The 21770-nt window shown below is 54.1% G+C and overlaps 1 protein-coding gene across 4 annotated transcripts; it reads right to left on the bottom strand.

Annotated features, from left to right (window-relative positions):
• Nucleotides 1–5: 5 nt before the first annotated feature.
• On the bottom strand, nt 6–21726 carry CRLF3 (cytokine receptor like factor 3). Of its 4 annotated transcripts, none has more exons than XM_069953798.1 (8): nt 21485–21726; nt 6951–7158; nt 6714–6798; nt 4503–4680; nt 2478–2700; nt 1772–1904; nt 1164–1276; nt 6–1079 (listed from the first exon to the last, which is right to left on the bottom strand). In XM_069953798.1, exons 2-8 carry the CDS (start codon nt 7102–7104, stop codon nt 829–831), a joined length of 1137 nt encoding a protein of 378 aa, XP_069809899.1. In that variant the 5' UTR covers nt 7105–7158; nt 21485–21726; the 3' UTR covers nt 6–828. The 4 variants fall into 4 exon arrangements, with proteins under 4 accessions (XP_069809899.1, XP_069809898.1, XP_069809897.1 ...); XM_069953797.1 differs by lacking the exon at nt 21485–21726 and adding an exon at nt 21293–21475; XM_069953796.1 differs by lacking the exon at nt 21485–21726 and adding an exon at nt 11130–12208.
• Nucleotides 21727–21770: the final 44 nt, after the last annotated feature.

Below are 21770 nucleotides of genomic sequence, written 5' to 3'. Positions count from 1 at the left end.
AAACATTCAAAAATATAAACTTTATTCATCTCAGCCATAAAAAAAAGCATGTTTTTCTTTTTTTTGGGGAGGGGCATGCTTACAATCCACATGACTCCTGAGGGAGGGGGGGGGGGGGGGGGGGGGGGGGGTGGTGTATCGGATGATACAGCAGGGTCACATGGAATGGATATAAATGACTAAACCTAGTTTTTGTGACATTGCTAAGGAAGTTGTGTACCAGGTGATACAGCCATCAGCAGGCTCCTATACTACTGGTTCATCTAATTGAGGGAGGCAGAGCCTTCTGCCCACCAGCTGTTGTAAGAGCCTCCCATCAAAGCTTTGGATATCCAGTCATGATAGGAATTGTAGTCTTGCCCCAGCTGGAGGGTTAGAGGTTCTCTATCCCTCATCTAAATCCATGTGACTGTGCTATAAACTAACTGTATCTAAGCGTTCAAGAGGTGTACTCAGTGCTCCAGTATACAGCATGAATTAAGATACACCAGCTATATCATCCCACTATGTTTTGTGCTGCCCCCCCCATATCTCTTTGCAGGGGTCTCCATACAGACTTAAACATGACAGCTGTCCCCAGCGGAGATGAATCTTTGTATATAAAAATACAATCTTCTTATAAAACAATAAGCCCTGAGCTGTAATAATACTGGAGGTATTGTGTGCCACCACCCTGACATTCACAGGAAAACTGCAGAAGAGATTTGAAAATCCATCACAGCAGAGGCAGGGCCCCTGAGGACCAATTCTCACCCATCCAGCTATGGGGGAGGGGCTGACTACATCTCATACATTCAGAGTTGTCAGGACCGCCTCCCCCTGACAACACTAAAACACCAGAACCTTCCAGCCAGGATGAAAGAAGAAGCATCCAAAGTAAAGGGTGTCAGCCGGCAGCTCCAGCAGCCAATCAAACACCACTTCCCTGTTCCCGGAGCCAATGGTCACTCTGCACCGATTCTGTGGCCCTTCACTGTTGGTTCCCAGGCTGACCAGCTCCATATCAAAGGTGATAGTGGACCCTGGTGAGATGGGCGGCAGCTGATTGGTCATCTCCTTACCATTCACATAAACAGCACCTACAAGAGATACAGAAGATGTGAGACCCTCCAGAGTAAGGAATGGAGTCTTTGGGTGGAGTGTGGCCTGCCAGAAAAACTCACCACTGGAACCAATACAGACAGCCCGATCCCGCTGTAAGGAATCCAGCCCATCCAGCTTCTCCACACACACTCCGATACTGTCCCTCCGATCAGAGGCCCCGCTGCTCTCCACCCTGCAGAGGCCACATATGGTCAGACAGATGCAGTCATATATACACAGACACTAGCCAGGCGGTGATCGAAAGGGGCCCTAATGGTCTCCACACACCGTCAGAAAAGTGCTGGTAAATATACTAAACCTGATTAGTGATGAGCAAATTTACACTACAAACAAAGCAAATCATTTCATTTGCTCGGCAGTCAGCTTACACACTGCCTTTTGATCTCTCTTCCGCTCCACCCAGGATGCCTGAAAAAGCTGCATCCAGTCCTGGGAAACTGGGAGAGGTTTGGCAAAAGATCAAAGGCAGCCAGCGAGTAAGCTGACTGCCGAGCAAATGAAAATTTGCTCATCTCTAATCCTGATTGGTCCAGGAATCAGCTACAACAACATTGGGATGCTATATAATTCTCTGAGGTGGGGGGCACCATATTACCTGAAGGTAAGGGTCTGACCAGGGTAACATGGGGAGTACCACCTTGGGAAAGAAGGTGGGTGAGAAGCTTACCTGAAGGTGAGGGTCTGCCCGGGGCAGTAGGTGGGCTCTCTGGAGTAGAGGACGGCCTGCTGTGGGGAGTCATTGCGGAGGGCGATGTTCCTGCGGCTGCTCAGACTATAACCATCTAATCCTGGACTCCATTCTGCAGAAGATTAAAGGAGAAGTCCAGCAAAAATTATTATTAAAGTATTGTACTGCCCCCCCCCCCCAAACAAATCACCAATATACACTTATTACTGGAAATGCTTATAAAGTGCTTTTTTCCCTGCACTTACTTACTGCATCAAGGCTTCACTTTCTGGATAACATGGTGATGTCACTTCTTGGATAACATGGTGATGTCACTTTCTGGATAACATGGTGATGTCACGCCCTGGCTACCAGAGCTGTGTGGGCTGTGGCTGCTGGAGAGGATGATGGCAGGGGGACACTGAGCATCCCTCTGCAATCATCCTCTCCAGCAGCCACAGCCCGCACAGCTCTGGGAGTCGGTCGTGACATCACCATTTCATCCAGGAAGTGAAGCCTTGATGCAGTAGAAAGTGCAGGGAAAAAGCTTTATAAGCATTTCCCATAATAAGTGTATATTGGTGATTTGTATAATTTTTGGGGGGCAATACAATACTTAAAGAAGTCTGGCGAAAATTTTTGTTAAAGTAGTCACCAGGTAAATGATGCCACGACACCAGGGGGCAGCAGAGAGCTTAACACTCACCATGTGGGACCAAGGAGGTGTGACCCAACTGCGGCACACTCCATGGGCTCCATTCCTGGCGACCATCCCCCCGGGCACAGACCCGAAACTGATAGTCCACATTGGGGTCGATGTGAAGGACGATGAACTCGCACTCGCTGCCCACATATGCGTCTTCATAGTGACCAGAGGAATGCTTCTGATACTGTAGGCGGAAATCCTGAGCCACAAAGTCATCATCCACCTGGCAGCAGAGACAGTCAGAAAGGAGGGAGGATATAAAGTTTGTCTTATTCATATTCTCTTAAAAAAGGATAAGAAAGCTAAAATACGGCTGGGGTATGTAAACATTTGAGCACAACTGCATGTTGTGCTCAGAAGTTTACATACCCCAGCAGAATTTTTGCTTACTAGTCCTTTTTTCAGAGAATATGAAAAACAGAAACTTTTTTTGCCCACCCATTTATTGTCAAACTCTCTCTCTTTTTAAATCATAATGAGAACCAAAAACATCTGAATGACCCCAATCAAAGGTTTACATACCCTGGTGATCTTTGCCTGATAACATGCACAGAAGTTGACACAAATTGGCAAAACTTCCATCCATAACAGCCAGGAAAATTATTCAGGATGCAAAGAGGAAAACCCCACAAATAGCTGAAATCCAGGACTCTCTGAAAACTAACGGTCTGGCTGTTTCAAGATGCACAATAAGGAGGCGATAGAAGAAAAACGGGCTTCATGGTCAAGTTGACAGAAGAAAACCATTACTGCACAAATGCCACAAAGTATCTCCGCTACAATACACCAAACAGTACAGAGGCAAACCTCAAAACTTCTGAAGCAAGGTAATTTGGAGTCACGAGACCAAACTTTTTGGCCACAACTATAAATGTTAAATTTGGAGAAGCGTCAACAAGGCCTATAATGAAAGGAACACCATCCCTACTGTAAAGTACGCAGGTGGATTGCCGATCTTGTGGGGATGTGTGAGCTACAAAGATGCGGGAAACTTGGTCAAAGTTTAAGGAAAGATGAGTGCTGATGATTTGCTGCATTTATCAGCCCGGAAGCTGGGCATATGTACTTGGATGTTCCAACATGACAACGATCCAAAACACAAGGCCAAGTCAACCTGTCATTGGCTGCGGCAGAACAAAGTGAAGGTTCTGGAGGGATCATCTCAGTCTCCAGACCTCAATATTATTGAGCCACTCTGGAGAAATCTCCAGCCCGCAGCTCATGCAAGACAGACCAGGAACTTACAGGAACTGGAGGCTTTCTCCCAAGAAGAATGGGCGGCTTTACCATCTGAGAAAATAAAGAGCCTCATCCACAACTACCACAAAAGACTTCAAGCTGTCACTGATGTTCGGAGGGCAATACACGGTATTAAGAACTGGGGTATGTATACTTTTGATCAGGGTCATTTGGATGTTTTTGGTTGTCATTATGATTTAGAAACAGAAAAAAAAAAACGCAGTAGTCTGACAATAAATGGCTTCACCCGACCACTAACCATGAAGGGGGAAAAGGTTTTTGTGTTATCATTCATATCCTCTGAAAAAAAGACAAGAAAGCAAAAATTCTGAAGGCGTATGTAAACTTTTGAGCATATGTGGAGTGGAGCAGGTCTATACATAGCACCAGGGCCACTAGTGTACATGAAGGAGAAATTATTTCATTTATGTTATAAATAATTGGAGGTCTGTTATTTAAAGTGTTAATACATAAGAATAAAGAGTTCCTCTGTTAATTTCCTTCATTTATTTTACATCACATAGAAATATACCATCTATTATTACAAGAAGCATCCCAGCTTTACTGCAATAAACCAAGGGAAAGAAAAAAAACTGAAAAAAATGCTGAAGTTTGGCACGCGTCTTATAAAAGGGGCGTGTCATAATTATCATTACCGCGGCTACCTGTACGATTAATCGTGATATTGATTTAGGCCATTATCGCCCAGCCCTATTCTATGCCACCCTGGATTCCCTTACTATTGGGTGGGAGATCAGTGTATTCTGTGGGGTTCAGGATACAGACCTTGCACCATCGCACCAGGATCCCCCCGGGTCTCTCGATCAGTTCCTCGATCTGCACCGGGGGTCTGGAGGCCACCGTCCCGTGCTTGGTGATGTGATCTCTGGCGATTGTCAGGAAGGAGTCATCTAGCTGAGCCGACAGGCAGGGGACGTCCACCAGGGCCGGGACCTCCGGAAGACTGCACACAACACACAGTGACTGAGGGGCCCCCGCTACTCATAGCCCACCACTCTCCTGCACACAGTAACTGAGGGGCCCCCGCTACTGATAGCCCACCACTCTCCTGCACACAATGACTGAGGGCCCCCCGCTACTCATAGCCCACCACTCTCCTGCACACAGTGACTGAGGTGCCCCCGCTACTCATAGCCCACCACTCTCCTGCACACAGTGACTGAGGGGCCCCCGCTACTCATAGCCCACCACTCTCCTGCACACAGTAACTGAGGTGCCCCCGCTACTTATAGCCCACCACTCTCCTGCACACAGTGACTGAGGTGCCCCCACTAATAGCCCACCACTGTCCTGCACACAGTGACTGAGGTGCCCCCACTAATAGCCCACCACTGTCCTGCACACAGTGACTGAGGGGCCCCCGCTACTTATAGCCCACCACTCTCCTGCACACAATGACTGAGGGCCCCCCGCTACTCATAGCCCACCACTCTCCTGCACACAGTGACTGAGGTGCCCCCGCTACTTATAGCCCACCACTCTCCTGCACACAATGACTGAGGGCCCCCCGCTACTCATAGCCCACCACTCTCCTGCACACAGTAACTGAGGTGCCCCCGCTACTTATAGCCCACCACTCTCCTACACACAGTGACTGAGGGGTCCCCGCTACTCATAGCCCACCACTCTCCTGCACACAGTGACTGAGGGGTCCCCGCTACTCATAGCCCACCACTCTCCTGCACACAGTGACTGAGGGGTCCCCGCTACTCATAGTCCAATACCCCCCTGCACACAGTAACTGAGGGGTCCCCGCTACTTATAGCCCAATACCTCCCTGCACACAGTGACTGAGGGGTCCCCGCTACTTATAGCCCAATACCCCCCTGCACACAGTAACTGAGGGGCCCCCGCTACTTATAGCCCACCACTCTCCTGCACACAGTGACTGAGGTGCCCCCGCTACTTATAGCCCAATACCCCCTGCACACAGTGACTGAGGTGCCCCCGCTACTCATAGCCCACCACTCTCCTGCACACAGTAACTGAGGTGCCCCCGCTACTTATAGCCAAATACCCCCCTGCACACAGTGACTGAGGTGCCCCCGCTACTTATAGCCCACCACTCTCCTGCACACAGTGACTGAGGGGCCCCGCTACTGATAGCCCACCACTCTCCTGCACACAGTGAATGAGGGGCCCCGCTACTGATAGCCCACCACTCTCCTGCACACAGTGACTGAGGGGCCCCCGCTACTCATAGTCCAATACTCCCCACACACAGTGACTGAGGGGCCCCCGCTACTCATAGCCCACCACTCTCCTGCACACAGTGACTGAGGGGCCCCGCTACTCATAGCCCACCACTCTCCTGCACACAGTGAATGAGGGGCCCCGCTACTGATAGCCCACCACTCTCCTGCACACAGTGAATGAGGGGCCCCGCTACTGATAGCCCACCACTCTCCTGCACACAGTGACTGAGGGGCCCCCGCTACTCATAGTCCAATACTCCCCACACACAGTGACTGAGGGGCCCCCGCTACTCATAGCCCACCACTCTCCTGCACACAGTGACTGAGGGGCCCCGCTACTCATAGCCCACCACTCTCCTGCACACAGTGAATGAGGGGCCCCGCTACTGATAGCCCACCACTCTCCTGCACACAGTGAATGAGGGGCCCTGCTACTGATAGCCCACCACTCTCCTGCACACAGTGACTGAGGGGCCCCCGCTACTCATAGTCCAATACTCCCCATACATAGTGACTGAGGGGCCCCCGCTACTCATAGTCCAATACTCCCCATACATAGTGACTGAGGGGCCCCGCTACTGATAGCCCACCACTCTCCTGCACACAGTGACTGAGGGGCCCCCACTACTCATAGTCCAATACTCCCCATACATAGTGACTGAGGGGCCCCCGCTACTCATAGTCCAATACTCCCCATACATAGATAGTGACTGAGGGGCCCCCGCTACTCATAGTCCAATACTCCCCATACATAGTGACTAAGGGGCCCCCAGCTCCTCACCTGTCCAGCTGGATATGCAGAGCTTTATTGGTAAAGTTGCTCAGGTTCTCGTGGTCTCCGCTCCTACAGGACACAGCGGCCTCTCCTGGAGAAAAGAGGAATAACAGGTCACTAAAAACTAACATACTTAGATGGCCTAACCTCAAAATCCAGATAGCGTGCCACAATCTGACCACAAGATACACCCCACACGCACATACATGCTCCCCCACACACACCCTGCCCTATGTGCCCCACCTTCCCGCAGCAGCCCATCAGCAGTGGTCACCCCCTGCTCCAGCAGCTTCTGGCAGTCGTCCAGTGGTTTGATGTTGTCTCGCTCGATGGCGTCCACCCGCTGCAGCAGCGCGCTCAGCCGATCCTCCAGCATTTTGGAGACAGCACTTTTCATGTCCTGGAAGTGAAGCCGCAAGGCGTCCCGGGTCTGAGCTGCGCTCTCCTGGACCTGTGGGGAGACACCATAATAACAGTCAGCAGGGAGGGGGCGCTTTACCTGACATAAGGCAGATTACACTGCAGGAAATGATGGGGAGGAATCAGGAAGCTCTGGCTGCACACACCGGCAGCACATGGACCGTCACCCTCACAACACATTACTGACGGTTTCCCTCCTGGTGAAAATATATAGGTTGGTCACATGACATGCCTACTCTACAGGGTCTGCGACATCACTAAACCCCCCACCCCGATCTGTGAGGAGGAGCGAGACGTCTCATAGAAAAACAGGAAGACGTCTGTGTAACCACTGAGAGTGACGACAGGAAGCGGATGATGTGAGGAGATGTCACAGGCCGGGACCCCCAGTCATCCAACAACCAGCCCCCAGTACCACCAACTCTGGAGATGTGACCAACCAGGGGGTCCTGACACTAGTGGTCCCAGGAAAGATCCTGTGTTCGGGGGTGTCAGGCCCCCCAGGTTCTTCTGTGTTAGAAGGGTCTGGCCTCAGGGTACTCCCGTTTTTTTTTTGTTTGTTTTTGTTTTCTTTTTTTTTGGGGGGGGGGGGGGGGGGGGGGGCACTGATCTGGGCCCCAGGTTCTCCTGTGTTTGTGGGGGGGGGGGGTCTGGTCTGACCCCCAGGTTCTCCTGTGTTTGGGGGAGATGGTGTTCTGCAGTGTTGGATGGGGGGCAGGTAAGAGTCTGGCCCCCTGGGTTCTGCTGTGTTGGGGGAGGGTGGTGTCTGGTCCCCGGGTTCATTTGTTTGGGGGGAGAGGGGGGGTCTGACCCCCAGGTTCTCCTGTTATATGGTCTGGCTGCAGGGTTCTTTTTTTTTCTAACCCCCAGGTTTTCCTGTCTCAACTATTCCCCCCCCCCCCCCCCCCCCCCCCCCCCCCCCCCCCGGGTTCACCTGTGTTCGGCAGGGTCTGACCCCAGGTTTTTCTGTGTGTGTGTGTGTGTGTGGGGGGGTCTAGCTACAGTGTGGGGGTCTCACCTGTTTCCTGGCCCCCTTGGGTTCTCCTCTGTTGGGGGGGGGGTGTCTCACCTGTTTCCTGGCCCCCTTCTATTGGGGGGGTCTCACCCGTTTCCTGACACCTTCTGTTAGGGGGGGGGGGGGTCTCACCCGTTTCCTGCCCCCTTCTGTTGGGGGGGGGTCTCACCCGTTTCCTGCCCCCTTCTGTTGGGGGGGGGGGTCTCACCCGTTTCCTGCCCCCTTCTGTTGGGGGGGGGGGGGTCTCACCCGTTTCCTGCCCCCTTCTGTTGGGGGGGGGGGGGGAATCTCACCCGTTTCCTGCCCCCTTCTGTTGGGGGGGGGGGGAATCTCACCCGTTTCCTGCCCCCCTGCGGTTGGGGGGGGGGGGGTGTCTCACCCGTTTCCTGCCCCCCTTCTGTTGGGGGGGTCTCACCCGTTTCCTGCCCCCTTCTGTTGGGGGGGGGTCTCACCTGTTTCCTGCCCTCTTCTGTTGGGGGGGGGCTCACCCGTTTCCTGGCCCCCTTCTGTTGGGGGGGGGGGGGGGGGGGGGGAGTCTCACCCGTTTCCTGCCCCCTTCTGTTGGGGGGGGGGAGTCTCACCCGTTTCCTGCCCCCTTCTGTTGGGGGGGGGGGGCTCACCAGTTTCCTGCCCCCCTTCTGTTGGGGGGTCTCACCCGGTTCCTGCCCCCTTCTGTTGGGGGGGGGGGGGGGGGGGGAGAGTCTCACCCGTCTCCTGCCCCCCTCTGTTGGGGGGGGAAGGGTCTCACCCGTTTCCTGCCCCCTTCTGCTGGGGGGGGGGGGTCTCACCCGTTTCCTGCCCCCCTTCTGTTGGGGGGGGGGGGGAGTCTCACCCGTTTCCTGCCCCCTTCTGTTGGGGGGGGGGGGTGTCTCACCCGTTTCCTGCCCCCCTTCTGTTGGGGGGGGGGGTCTCACCCGTTTCCTGCCCCCCTTCTGATGGGGGGGGGTCTCACCCGTTTCCTGCCCCCTTCTGTTGGGGGGGGGGTCTCACCCGTTTCCTGCCCCCTTCTGTGGGGGGGGGGGGTCTCACCCGTTTCCTGCCCCCCTCTGTTGGGGGAGGGGGGGAGTCTCACCCGTTTCCTGCCCCCTTCTGTTGGGGGGGGGGGGGGCTCACCAGTTTCCTGTCCGCTTCTGTTAGGGGGGGGGGGGGAGTCTCACCCGTTTCCTGCCCCCTTCTGTTGGGGGGGGGGGGGGGGGGGGTTTACCCGTTTCCTGTCCCCTTCTGTTAGGGGGGGGGGCTCATCCGTTTCCTGTCCCCTTCTGTTAGGGGGGGGGGCTCATCCGTTTCCTGTCCCCTTCTGTTAGGGGGGGGGGGCTCATCCGTTTCCTGGCCCCTCTGTTGGGGGGGGGGTGTCTCACCCGTTTCCTGCCACCTTCTGTTGGGGGGGGGAGGTCTCACCTGTTCCCTGCCCCTCTTCTGTTGGGGGGGGGGGGGTGTCACATCCGTTTCCTGCCACCTTCTGTTGGGGGGGGGGCCTCACCAGTTTCCTGCCCCCCTCTGTTGGGGGGGGGGGGGGTGTCTCACCCGTTTCCTGCCCCCTTCTGTTGGGGGGGGGGGGGGGGGGAGAGTCTCACCCGTCTCCTGCCCCCCTCTGTTGGGGGGGGAAGGGTCTCACCCGTTTCCTGCCCCCTTCTGCTGGGGGGGGGGGTCTCACCCGTTTCCTGCCCCCCTTCTGTTGGGGGGGGGGGGGGAGTCTCACCCGTTTCCTGCCCCCTTCTGTTGGGGGGGGGGGGTGTCTCACCCGTTTCCTGCCCCCCTTCTGTTGGGGGGGGGGGTCTCACCCGTTTCCTGCCCCCTTCTGATGGGGGGGGGGTCTCACCCGTTTCCTGCCCCCTTCTGTTGGGGGGGGGGGTCTCACCCGTTTCCTGCCCCCCTCTGTTGGGGGAGGGGGGGAGTCTCACCCGTTTCCTGCCCCCTTCTGTTCGGGGGGGGGGGCTCATCCGTTTCCTGTCCCCTTCTGTTAGGGGGGGGGGGGGGGGGGTCTCACCCGTTTCCTGCCCCCCTCTGTTGGGGGGGGGGGGGGGGGGGGGGGTTTTACCCGTTTTCCTGTCCCCTTCTGTTAGGGGGGGGGGCTCATCCGTTTCCTGTCCCCTTCTGTTAGGGGGGGGGGGCTCATCCGTTTCCTGTCCCCTTCTGTTAGGGGGGGGGGCTCATCCGTTTCCTGGCCCCTCTGTTGGGGGGGGGGTGTCTCACCCGTTTCCTGCCACCTTCTGTTGGGGGGGGGAGGTCTCACCTGTTCCCTGCCCCTCTTCTGTTGGGGGGGGGGGGGGGGTGTCTCATCCGTTTCCTGCCACCTTCTGTTGGGGGGGGGGCCTCACCAGTTTCCTGCCCCCCCTCTGTTGGGGGGGGGGGGGGGTGTCTCACCCGTTTCCTGCCCCCTTCTGTTGGGGGGGGGGGGGTCTCACCCGTTTCCTGCCCCCCTCTGTTAGGGGGGGGGGTGTCTCACCTGTTTCCTGCCCCCCTCCTGTTGGGGGGTCTCACCCGTTTCCTGCCCCTTCTGTTAGGGGGGGTGTCTCACCCGTTTCCTGCCCCCTTCTGTTGGGGGGGGGGGGTGTCTCACCCGTTTCCTGCCCCCTTCTGTTAGGGGGGGGGGTGTCTCACCTGTTTCCTGCCCCCCTTCTGTTGGGGGGTCTCACCCGTTTCCTGGCCCCCTCTGTTGGGGGGGGTGTCTCACCCGTTTCCTGCCCCCTTCTGTTAGGGGGGGTCTCACCCGCTTCCTGCCCCCCTCTGTTGGGGGTGGGGGGTGTCTCACCCGTTTCCTGCCCCCCTCTGTTGGGGGGGGGGGGTCTCACCCGCTTCCTGCCCCCCTCTGTTGGGGGGGGGGGTGTCTCACCCGTTTCCTGCCCCCTTCTGTTAGGGGGGGTCTCACCCGTTTCCTGCCCCCCTCTGTTGGGGGGGGGGGGTGTCTCACCCGTTTCCTGCCCCCTTCTGTTAGGGGGGGGTCTCACCCGCTTCCTGCCCCCCTCTGTTAGGGGGGGGGGTCTCACCTGTTTCCTGGCCTGGCTCAGCCCCAGCAGTCTCGTCCTCAGCTCCTCCTTGTACGTCCTCGCAGCCTCCATACTCTCTTTAGCCTCCAGCAGGAGTCCCTCCATCTCGTCCATCCCGCTCACCTCCGCCCGTTCTGCCTCAACTACGGAAACTGCGGCTCAACTACAAACCCCGTCAGCCCCCGCGGCAGGAGGCGTGGCCGCCGGAAACTTTACTCGCAGCTAACCCGGAAGTAACGGCAGCCTTGTGGCTCTGGGTCAGTCTGCTCTGCCGTGATGCGTGTACACAGGGGCCCCGGGTGACTACAACTCCCATCATATTCAGAGCATCATAGAGCGCTCAGCATAATGGTCCCCAAATCCACAGAAACCTAAGGCTGTGTACACACAGGTTGGTTATGTCGCAGATTTAGATCACGTGACGAGTCGACGCTTCCAATACAAGTGAATGGAGAGAAGTATACTGGACGGAAAAGCTGCGGATTTGCCGCAATAGAGGACGGAGCGGATTCTGTGCGGATTTGTGACCCCTGAGGCTGCGGTCACACTGGTCACCAGTAAAGGATTGTCCTGGTTTACATCTTGTTACATGAACACATACAACACCACGTGTCCATTCACTTTTATAGCATAAAGTGTGTCTTTTGTGTACGTACATTTTGCTCATATTCCGTTATCCCCTTCCTTTGTGGGATGTGAGATTAATCGGGACCCCAGGGGGTTAAGTATTGATGCCATGCCACATTGTTTAGTCTAGCACCCAAAGGGTTAAGTGTGGATGCAATGCATCCTCGTTTAACCCCATGTGTGCCAGAGTATAAGCAGCATCTGCCAAAATGCTGCAACTGTAAGGTGCAGAACACCTGTCACACTGATAGGTGTTCTGCCTCTGCGTTTTTTGGTGTGTGTTTTTCAGATATCGGTATCCAGAAGATTGTGTCAATGACCAGAATTTTTTTTTTTTTTTTTAATGTACAATGAGGGTAGTGGGTGTGTTATTTATTAGAGATGAGCGAATAGTATTTGATCGAATACTGCACTGTTCAAAAGATTTAAGTTCGATCGAATATTCAAATCTAAATTAACTTTACCAAAACAGCTAAACAATTTGCTTTACTAATTAAATATTAACTATTACAGGGAGCGGCAATTCCTGTTGCCGGTAATACAGCTCAATGTAATAATTATTACTTTACTATAGTTAAAACAGCAAATGTTTCTTCAAATTTTTTTTAATCACAATAGCAACATTAGAAGAAATATTGTTTTATATGTCCGCCCAGCTGATTGGCTGAGCGGACATATAAGGAGCTGGCACACTGAGCTCAGTGTGCCGGGGTCCGGTGAAGAGAGAAGACCTCGGAGAGGGAGTAGAAAGCTCTCCCCTACACTGCAGCCATCCCATCAAGGAAGGGGGTTACTTAACCCCTTCCTTGCTGGAATGGGTGCAGTCTGACCCCCAAGGGGTTAAGTGGGGACCCTTACTTAACCTACTGGGGGCCAGATTGTTCAGTATGGCACCCAAAGAGTTAAGGGGGATGCAGTGCATCCTCCTTTAACCCCTTGGGTGCCACACTGTAAGCAGCGATCTGTAAAGATGCTGCATACTGTAAGGTGCACAACACCGTTCACAATGATGGGTGTTGTGTTCCTGTTTGTGTGTTTTTTTCAGTTTTTCAGATATCGGTATCCTGTGGATTACGGCGGATTCGGTGGACTACGTCGATATTTTTTTTTTATAAAATGGTCAACAAGGGCTGTGGGGGTGTTTTTATTTGAATAAAAAAAATTTCACTTGTGTCTTGTCTTTATTTCTTTACTATATAGACTTAGTAGTGGAAGCCGTCTAATAGAAGGAATCCATTACTAAGTCAGGGCTTAGTGGTCGCCGGTAAAAAATGGCTAACACTAATCCCCCCATTATTACCCCAGTACCCAATGCCACCAGGGGTACTGGGAAGAGCCAGGTGCCAGTGGTCCCGGAGCGTCAAAATTGGTGCTCCTGTACTGGGCGGCAGCAGGCTGGTAAGATTTAGGCTGGGGAGGGCCTAAACCAATGGCTCTTCCCACCCTGGTGTTACTAGGCTGCTGCTGTTTGGTTTTTAACCTGGCTGGTTATGAAAATAGGGGGAACCCTATCCTACCCCTTTATTTAAAAAAAAAAACAAAACACAAAGGGATCCCCCTATTTTTATAACCAGCCGGGTTAAACACCAAGCAACAGCAGCCTAGTAACACCGGGGGGGAAGGGCCATTGTTTTAGGCCCTCCTAAGCCTTTTATTACCAGCCTGCTGCTGCCCTTTCCAGGACCGCCAATTTTGACTGTCCGGGACCACTATCACCCGGCTCTTCCCAGTACCCCTGGCGGCATTGGGTACTGGGGTAATAAAGGGGGGGGGGAGGGGGGGTTAGTTAGCCATTTTATACCGGCTAACACTAAGCCCTGACTTAGTAACGGATTCCGTCTATTAGACGGCTTCCACTTCTAAGTCTATATAGTGAAGAAATAAAGACACGACACAAGTGAAAAATATTTTTTTATTCAAATAAAAACACCCCTTGTTAACCATTTTATAAAAAAAAAATCCCCAAAACCACTGGTCATCGACGTAGTCCACCGAATCCGCTGTAATCCACAGGATACCGATATCTGTAAAACAAAAAGGTAGAAACACACACAAAAACAACACAGAAATAGGAGCACAACACCCATCATTGTGAGCGGTGTTGTGCACCTTACAGTATGCAGCATCTTTACAGATCGCTGCTTACAGTGTGGCACCCAAGGGGTTAAGGGAGGATGCATTGCATCCCCCTTAACCCTTTGGGTGCCATACTGAACAATCTGGCCCCCAGGGGATTAAGTAAGGGTCCCCACTTAACCCCTTGGGTGACAGACTGATGTCGGACAGCACCCATACCAGCAAGAAAGGGGTTAAGTGGCCCCCTTCCTTGCTGGGATGGGTGAGGTGCAGTGGAGGAGGGAGAGCTTTCTACTTACCCTCCCAGGTCTTCTCTTTGCCGGTCCCCGACCCCTTATATGTCCGCTCAGCTGGGCGGACATATAAAACAAAACATTTCTACTAATGTTGCTATTGTGATAAAACAAATAGAATAATTAGAAGAAACATTTGCTGTTTTAATTAAAATATTAATTATTAGATTGAGCTGTATTACCGGCAATACCAATTGCCAGCATTAATGCCGCTCCCTGTAATAGTTAATATTTAATTAATAAAGCAAATTTTCATTGTAAGAAAGCTATTTTCGTTGTACAATAGTATAATTAAAAAGAATAAATGCTTGTTGAATTAAATATACTGTACATAAATATATATATATATATATATATAAATACACACATTTATATATTTTTTACATACAGTATATTTAATTGAACAAGCATTTATTCGTTTTAATTAAGCTATTGTACAACGAATATAGCTGTCTTACAATAAAAATTTGCTTTATTAATTGAATATTAACTATTACCAGGATCGCTAACCCCGGTAATACCGTGCCCTGTAATAATGCTTCCCCAGATGCATTCCAGAGGTGTTTGCATCTCTTTCTAAAGATGTCTTGGTCTTGGTGACCTCCGATTCGTCAAATTTTGATTTCCAGGTCCCAAGGATTTTTCTCCCATAGACTATAATGGGATTCGATATTCATTTGAATAGTCGAATATCGGCAGCTATTCAAATCTAATCGAATATTTTGATTATCGATAATCGAAGATTTATCTTATATTTTTTTTAATAAAACCCTTTTATCAATTATGTTGTGTTCATTTCTTTTTTCACAGGCTTAGTAGCTGTCTGATAGACGGCATCCATTACTATGTTAGGGCCTGGTGTTCACTGCTATAAAAATGGCTAACACTATTACCCCAGTACCCACCACACCAGGGGTACTGGGAAGAGTCGGGTACCAGAGCATCCAAATTGAAGCTTCTGGACTGGGTGGCAGCAGGCTAGTATTATTAGGCTGGGGAGGGCAGAAATAAATGGCCCTTCCCACCCTGGTACTACTAGGGTGCTGCTGTTTGTTTTCCTTATGTTTTTTTTTTGTAATTCCATAACCAGACAGGTTAAAAACCAAACAGCAGCCTAGTAGTACCAGGGTGGGAGGGGCCATTTATTTTAACCTATTTTTCCCAGCCCGCAACACCCAGTCCAGAAGCACCAATTTGGATACTCCGGGACTACTGGTACCCGGCTCTTCCTAGTACCCCTGGTGCAGTGGGTACTGGGTAATAATGAAGGGGAGGGGGGGGTGAGTATTAGTCATTTTATACCGGCTAACACTAAGCTGCAGCTTATTAATTGATGCTGTCTACTAAACCTGTAAAAAAAATAAACACAACATGATTAACCCCTTAGCGACCCATGACGTATCTAATACGTCATGGCGCCGCGGGGGGTGTTCAGAGCGGGGTCCCGCCGGGACCCCGCTCTGAACGGCGCTGATCCCGGCTGACACGTGCAGCCGGGCAGTGCCTCTGTTAGCCGGCGCGGGTCCCGTTGCCGCGCCGGCTAATTAAGCACTTCAATGCAGCTGTCAAACCTGACAGCTGCATTGAAGTGCTTTATGCACACTATCCCTGGTGTCTAGTGGGTCGGATCTCCCCCCCGCGATGCGATCACGGGGGGGGGGAGATCCGTTCTTCTGCCCGTGCCGGGCCTCAGCGTCGGAATGACGCTGATCCCGGCTCGGCAGTAGATTGCTATGGCCTGCAGCAGGCCATAGCAATCTATGACCAATCTCATGGATCTTTGCTGTGTATATACACAGCAATGATCTCTATGAGAGATCATTGCTGTGTATATACAAGCCCCCCAGGGGGGCTTCTAGTGTATGTAAAAAAAAAAGTAAAAAAGTGTTTTTATTAATAAAAAATCCCCTCCCCTAATAAAAGTCCAAATCACCCCCCTTTTCCCATTTTATAAATATAAATTAATAAATAAATAAATAAACATATTTAGTATCGCCGCGCGCGTAATCGCCCGAACTATTAATTAATCACATTCCTGATCTCGCACGGTAAACGGCGTGCAAAATTGCGCATTTTTGGTCGCATCAAATCCAGAAAAAATGTAATAAAAAGCGATCAAAAAGTCGTATATGCGCAATCAAGGTACCGATAGAAAGAACGCATCATGGCGCAAAAACTGACACCTCACACAGCCCCATAGAGCAAAGGATAAAAGCGCTATAAGCCTGGGAATGGAGCGATTTTAAGTGACATATATTTGTTAACAATGGTTTGAATTTTTTACAGGCCATCCGATACAATATAAGTTATACATGTTATATATCATAGTAATCGTAACAACTTGAGGAACATGCATAACAAGTCAGATTTACCATAGGGCAAACGGCGTAAATGCAAATCTCCCCGAAATCAAAACAAATTCGTTTTTTTTTCAATTTGACAGCGCAAATGATTTTTTTCCGGTTTCACAACATATTTTATGGAAAAATTATGCCTGTAATTGCAAAGTACAATTGGTTTCGCAAAAAATAAGTGCTCATATACGTCTCTAGGTGAAAAAATGCAAGCGCTATGGACTTTTAAACATAAAATGGAAAAAGCAAAAGCGCAAAAACGAAAATTGGCTTGGACCTTAAGGGGTTAAGAAAAGTGTTCTATTAAAAAAAAAAAAAAAAAACAACAACACACCCCTTGTTGACTGTTTTATTTAAAAAATAAATAAATACTGGTCAACTCTGGACATCAACATCTTAAAAACAAGAGGGAAAAACAAAAATGGAACACCCATTATTTTGACAGGTGTTCTGCACCTTACAGTATGTAGCATCTTGGCTAATGCTGCTTGAACTCTGGCACACAAGGTTTTATGTGAGGATGCACTGCATCCACACTTAACCCCTTGGGGGGCCAGTTGACAAGTGTCATCTTAACCAATCAGCGGCGGAAGCAGTGTTTTTGCTCAGCTGCTGATAGAAAGAAGACTGGGGCTTAAAGGGGTAGTGCGGTGCTAAGAAATTATTCACAAAATAACACACATTACAAAGTTATACAACTTTGTATGTATGTTATGTATGTGAATGGCCCCCTTCCCCGTGTTCCCCGACCCCCGCCCGTGCACCCGGAAGTGTAGTGCATTATACATACCTGATTCGTGTCGACCCCCATCCGCCGTCTTCTGACAGTGATGTAATCTTCGGGAGGCCAGCCAACCCGCGATTGGCTGAGCATAACTGAGGGACAGCAGGAGCAGGTCGGCCGGGCTCCCGAAGATTACATCACTGTCAGAAGACGGCGGACGGGGGTCGACACGTATCAGGTATGTATAATGCACTACACTTACGGGTGCACGGTCGGGGAACACGGGGAAGGGGGAAATTCACATACATACAAAGTTGTATAACTTTGTAATATGTGTTATTTTGTGAATAATTTCTTAGCACCGCACTACCCCTTTAAGTTAAAGGGGTATTCCCCCAAAAAACTTTTTTGCATTAATACGCTGCCCACCCGTAGCTTTCCATCTTTCCAATATAAAGTTATTACGTATTCTGCACAGTTTTGCTGTTATCTAGAAGCATTCACGTGTCCTCCCTCTTTTTAATGGGCTGGCTTCTAACCCTGCCTATTGAAGTGAGGGAGGACACTGACAGCTGCTGCTGCTGTCTCCCGACTGCCTCCCCCCAGGTCACCTGTGTGCCCCCTCGCCCCTGAACACACCTGTGGCCCTCACACTGTGCCCCCTGACGTTGCCAGGGGGGGTGATGTACTTGGTATAAGGGGGGGGGGATTGGACGATTAGTGAGCGCCGCATAGCACCCCGGCAACCAAGCAGAGTAGCCGGCGGCGGGGGGTGCTGTACTGAGCTGTGTGGGGTCCGGGGGTGTTGGTACCGCCGCTCCCTGCCAGCTGTGCCACGGGTGAGACCGGGGGGGGAAGGGGGGGGCCCGAGGTGCTGCGGGTGGGAACAGGGGTGGTGGTGTCTCACCCCCAAGCCTTAACCTCCTCTCTCCCCCCCTTTCACATCTCTCTCCCCCCCCCTTTCACATCTCTCTCCCCCCCTTTCACATCTCTCTCCCCCCCTTTCACATCTCTCTCCCCCCCCTTTCACATCTCTCTCCCCCCCCTTTCACATCTCTCCCCCCCCCCCCTTTCACATCTCTCTCTCCCCCCTTTCACATCTCTCTCTCCCCCCTTTCACATCTCTCTCCCCCCCCTTTCACATCTCTCTCCCCCCCTTCACATCTCTCTCCCCCCCTTCACATCTCTCTCCCCCCTTTCACATCTCTCTCCCCCCTTTCACATCTCTCTCCCCCCCCTTTCACATCTCTCTCCCCCCCCTTTCACATCTCTCTCCCCCCCTTCACATCTCTCTCTCCCCCCCCCTTCACATCTCTCTCCCCCCCCCTTCACATCTCTCTCTCCCCCCCCCCCTTCACATCTCTCTCTCCCCCCCCCCCTTCACATCTCTCTCTCCCCCCTCCCTTCACATCTCTCTCTCCCCCCCCCTTCACATCTCTCTCTCCCCCCTCCCTTCACATCTCTCTCTCCCCCCCCCTTCACATCTCTCTCTCCCCCCCCCTTCACATCTCTCTCTCCCCCCCCTTCACATCTCTCTCTCCCCCCCCTTCACATCTCTCTCTCCCCCCCCTTCACATCTCTCTCTCCCCCCCCTTCACATCTCTCTCCCCCCCCTCACATCTCTTTCCCCCCCTTCACATCTCTTTCCCCCCCTTCACATCTCTTTCCCCCCCCTTCACATCTCTTTCCCCCCCCTTCACATCTCTCTCCCCCCCACCTTCATCACCTCCTCTCTCCCTCCCACCTCCATCACCTCCTCTCTCCCTCCCACCTCCATCTCCCCCATCACCTCCTCTCTCCCTCCCACCTCCATCTCCCCCATCACCTCCTCTCTCCCTCCCACCTCCATCTCCCCCATCACCTCCTCTCTCCCTCCCTCCTCCATCTCCCCCATCACCTCCTCTCTCCCTCCCTCCTCCATATAGATATATAGGGTCATTATACTTCGCAACTCAACCCACGGCACCCAACCCCCCCCCCACGCACCACTCACCGGCTGACCTGCAGCCCCCCTCACTTAAATAACTCAACCCTGCTATGCAACGCACACAACTCTGCTATGCAACGCACTCAACTCTGTATGCTACGTTCTCAACTCTGTTATATCTTGTGGATATCAGCTCTGCTACATCATGGACCAATCAGACGTAAGCATTGCATCATGGGAGATGTAGTTTTCTGTCTGGAGCCATGTCGGATATAGTTTGGCTTTCTTGTAACTCAGGAACGGGCCAGCACTCACAGCGGGGGGCAGCACTCACAGCGGGGGGCAGACCGCGGGGGGCAGCACTCACAGCGGGGGGCAGACCGCGGGGGGCAGCACTCACAGCGGGGGGCAGACCGCGGGGGGCAGCACTCACAGCGGGGGGCAGACCGCGGGGGCAGCACTCACAGCGGGGGGCAGACCGCGGGGGGCAGCACTCACAGCGGGGGGCAGACCGCGGGGGGCAGCACTCACAGCGGGGGGCAGACCGCGGGGGGCAGCACTCACAGCGGGGGGCAGACCGCGGGGGGCAGCACTCACAGCGGGGGGCAGACCGCGGGGGGCAGCACTCACAGCGGGGGGCAGACCGCGGGGGGCAGCACTCACAGCGGGGGGCAGCACTCACAGCGGGGGGCAGCACTCACAGCGGGGGGCAGACCGCGGGGGGCAGCACTCACAGCGGGGGGCAGACCGCGGGGGGCAGCACTCACAGCGGGGGGCAGACCGCGGGGGGCAGACCGCGGGGGGCAGACCGCGGGGGGCAGCACTCACAGCGGGGGCAGACCGCGGGGAGCAGCACTCACAGCGGGGGGCAGACCGCAGGGGGCAGCACTCACAGCGGGGGGCAGACCGCAGGGGGCAGCACTCACAGCGGGGGGCAGCACTCACAGCGGGGGGCAGACCGCAGGGGGCAGCACTCACAGCGGGGGGCAGACCGCAGGGGGCAGCACTCACAGCGGGGGGCAGACCGCAGGGGGCAGCACTCACAGCGGGGGGCAGACCGCAGGGGGCAGCACTCACAGCGGGGGGCAGACCACAGGGGGCAGCACTCACAGCGGGGGGCAGACCGCAGGGGGCAGCACTCACAGCGGGGGGCAGACCGCAGGGGGCAGCACTCACAGCGGGGGGCAGACCGCAGGGGGCAGCACTCACAGCGGGGGGCAGACCGCAGGGGGCAGCACTCACAGCGGGGGGCAGACCGCAGGGGGCAGCACTCACAGCGGGGGGCAGACCGCAGGGGGCAGCACTCACAGCGGGGGGCAGACCGCAGGGGGCAGCACTCACAGCGGGGGGCAGACCGCGGGGGGCAGCACTCACAGCGGGGGCAGACCGCGGGGGGCAGACCTCACAGCGGGGGGCAGACCGCGGGGGGCAGCACTCACAGCGGGGGGCAGACCGCGGGGGGCAGCACTCACAGCGGGGGGCAGACCGCGGGGGGCAGCACTCACAGCAGGGGGCAGACCGCGGGGGGCAGCACTCACAGCGGGGGGCAGACCGCGGGGGGCAGCACTCACAGCGGGGGGCAGACCGCGGGGGGCAGCACTCACAGCGGGGGGCAGCACTCACAGCGGGGGGCAGACCGCGGGGGGCAGCACTCACAGCGGGGGGCAGACCGCGGGGGGCAGCACTCACAGCGGGGGGCAGACCGCGGGGGGCAGCACTCACAGCGGGGGGCAGACCGCGGGGGGCAGCACTCACAGCGGGGGGCAGACCGCGGGGGGCAGCACTCACAGCGGGGGGCAGACCGCGGGGGGCAGCACTCACAGCGGGGGGCAGACCGCGGGGGGCAGCACTCACAGCGGGGGGCAGACCGCGGGGGGCAGCACTCACAGCGGGGGGCAGACCGCGGGGGGCAGCACTCACAGCGGGGGGCAGACCGCGGGGGGCAGCACTCACAGCGGGGGGCAGACCGCAGGGGGCAGCACTCACAGCGGGGGGCAGACCGCGGGGGGCAGCACTCACAGCGGGGGGGCAGGCCGCAGGGGGCATATAACAGTGTAAATGTAATAATACAAAATTGTAGATTTTGATCACATTATACCCCACAAAAACTGGAACACACAGCGATTGTGATGTGTAACATGGATATAAATCATTTCATTTACCTATACTGCCTCCTTACTCTATCCTGCCCACTAGGGGATCGGACCCCTGCTGGTCACTGGCCGCTAGGGATCTCCCTTCTCTGGTCTTTGCTGGCCACTGCCTGTTGACAGGGTAAATCCGTCTCTAGTAACAGCCGGAACCGGTTCTTATGGGCTCCTCCAACAGTAACTTGGTATATGAACACCACTTACCGCTACGTGTACTGCTGTATATGTGTGAACTAATCCATATACACCTACACGGGCTGACACAGCAGAGCTGAGTGCTGCCAGAGCATGATGGGAGTTGAGGTTTCCCAACCCCTGGAGCTACACGGTACTGATGCAGCGGAGCCCGTAAAGTAGAGTACCGTCCCTACCCCCTCCCGTCTGGGTAGATGCTAGGTGTCTGCCCCCAGTTTGCGCCGATTGTTTTGGCGCCAGTTCCTCTCAGACCGTTTCCCGGCGGCTTCAGCTGATGACGTCAGGGGCTGATAGA

Source organism: Dendropsophus ebraccatus, chromosome 14 (assembly GCF_027789765.1).
Source record: "Dendropsophus ebraccatus isolate aDenEbr1 chromosome 14, aDenEbr1.pat, whole genome shotgun sequence".
In the NCBI taxonomy this organism is placed as follows: Eukaryota; Metazoa; Chordata; class Amphibia; order Anura; family Hylidae; genus Dendropsophus; species Dendropsophus ebraccatus.
This window is presented reverse-complemented; position numbering and strand designations above follow the sequence as displayed.

Bases quoted from the DNA above. Each gene is read 5' to 3' on its own strand.
- CRLF3 (XM_069953796.1), bottom strand. From the start codon at position 11,243: ATGGACGAGATGGAGGGACTCCTGCTGGAGGCTAAAGAGAGTATGGAG. The intron at 2,701-4,502 runs GTCTGTATCCTG...CTCTGCTGCCAG, and splicing joins TCCTGGTGCGATGGTGCAAG to GTGGATGATGACTTTGTGGC. The intron at 1,277-1,771 runs GTAAGCTTCTCA...TGGCCTCTGCAG, and splicing joins GGGCAGACCCTCACCTTCAG to GGTGGAGAGCAGCGGGGCCT.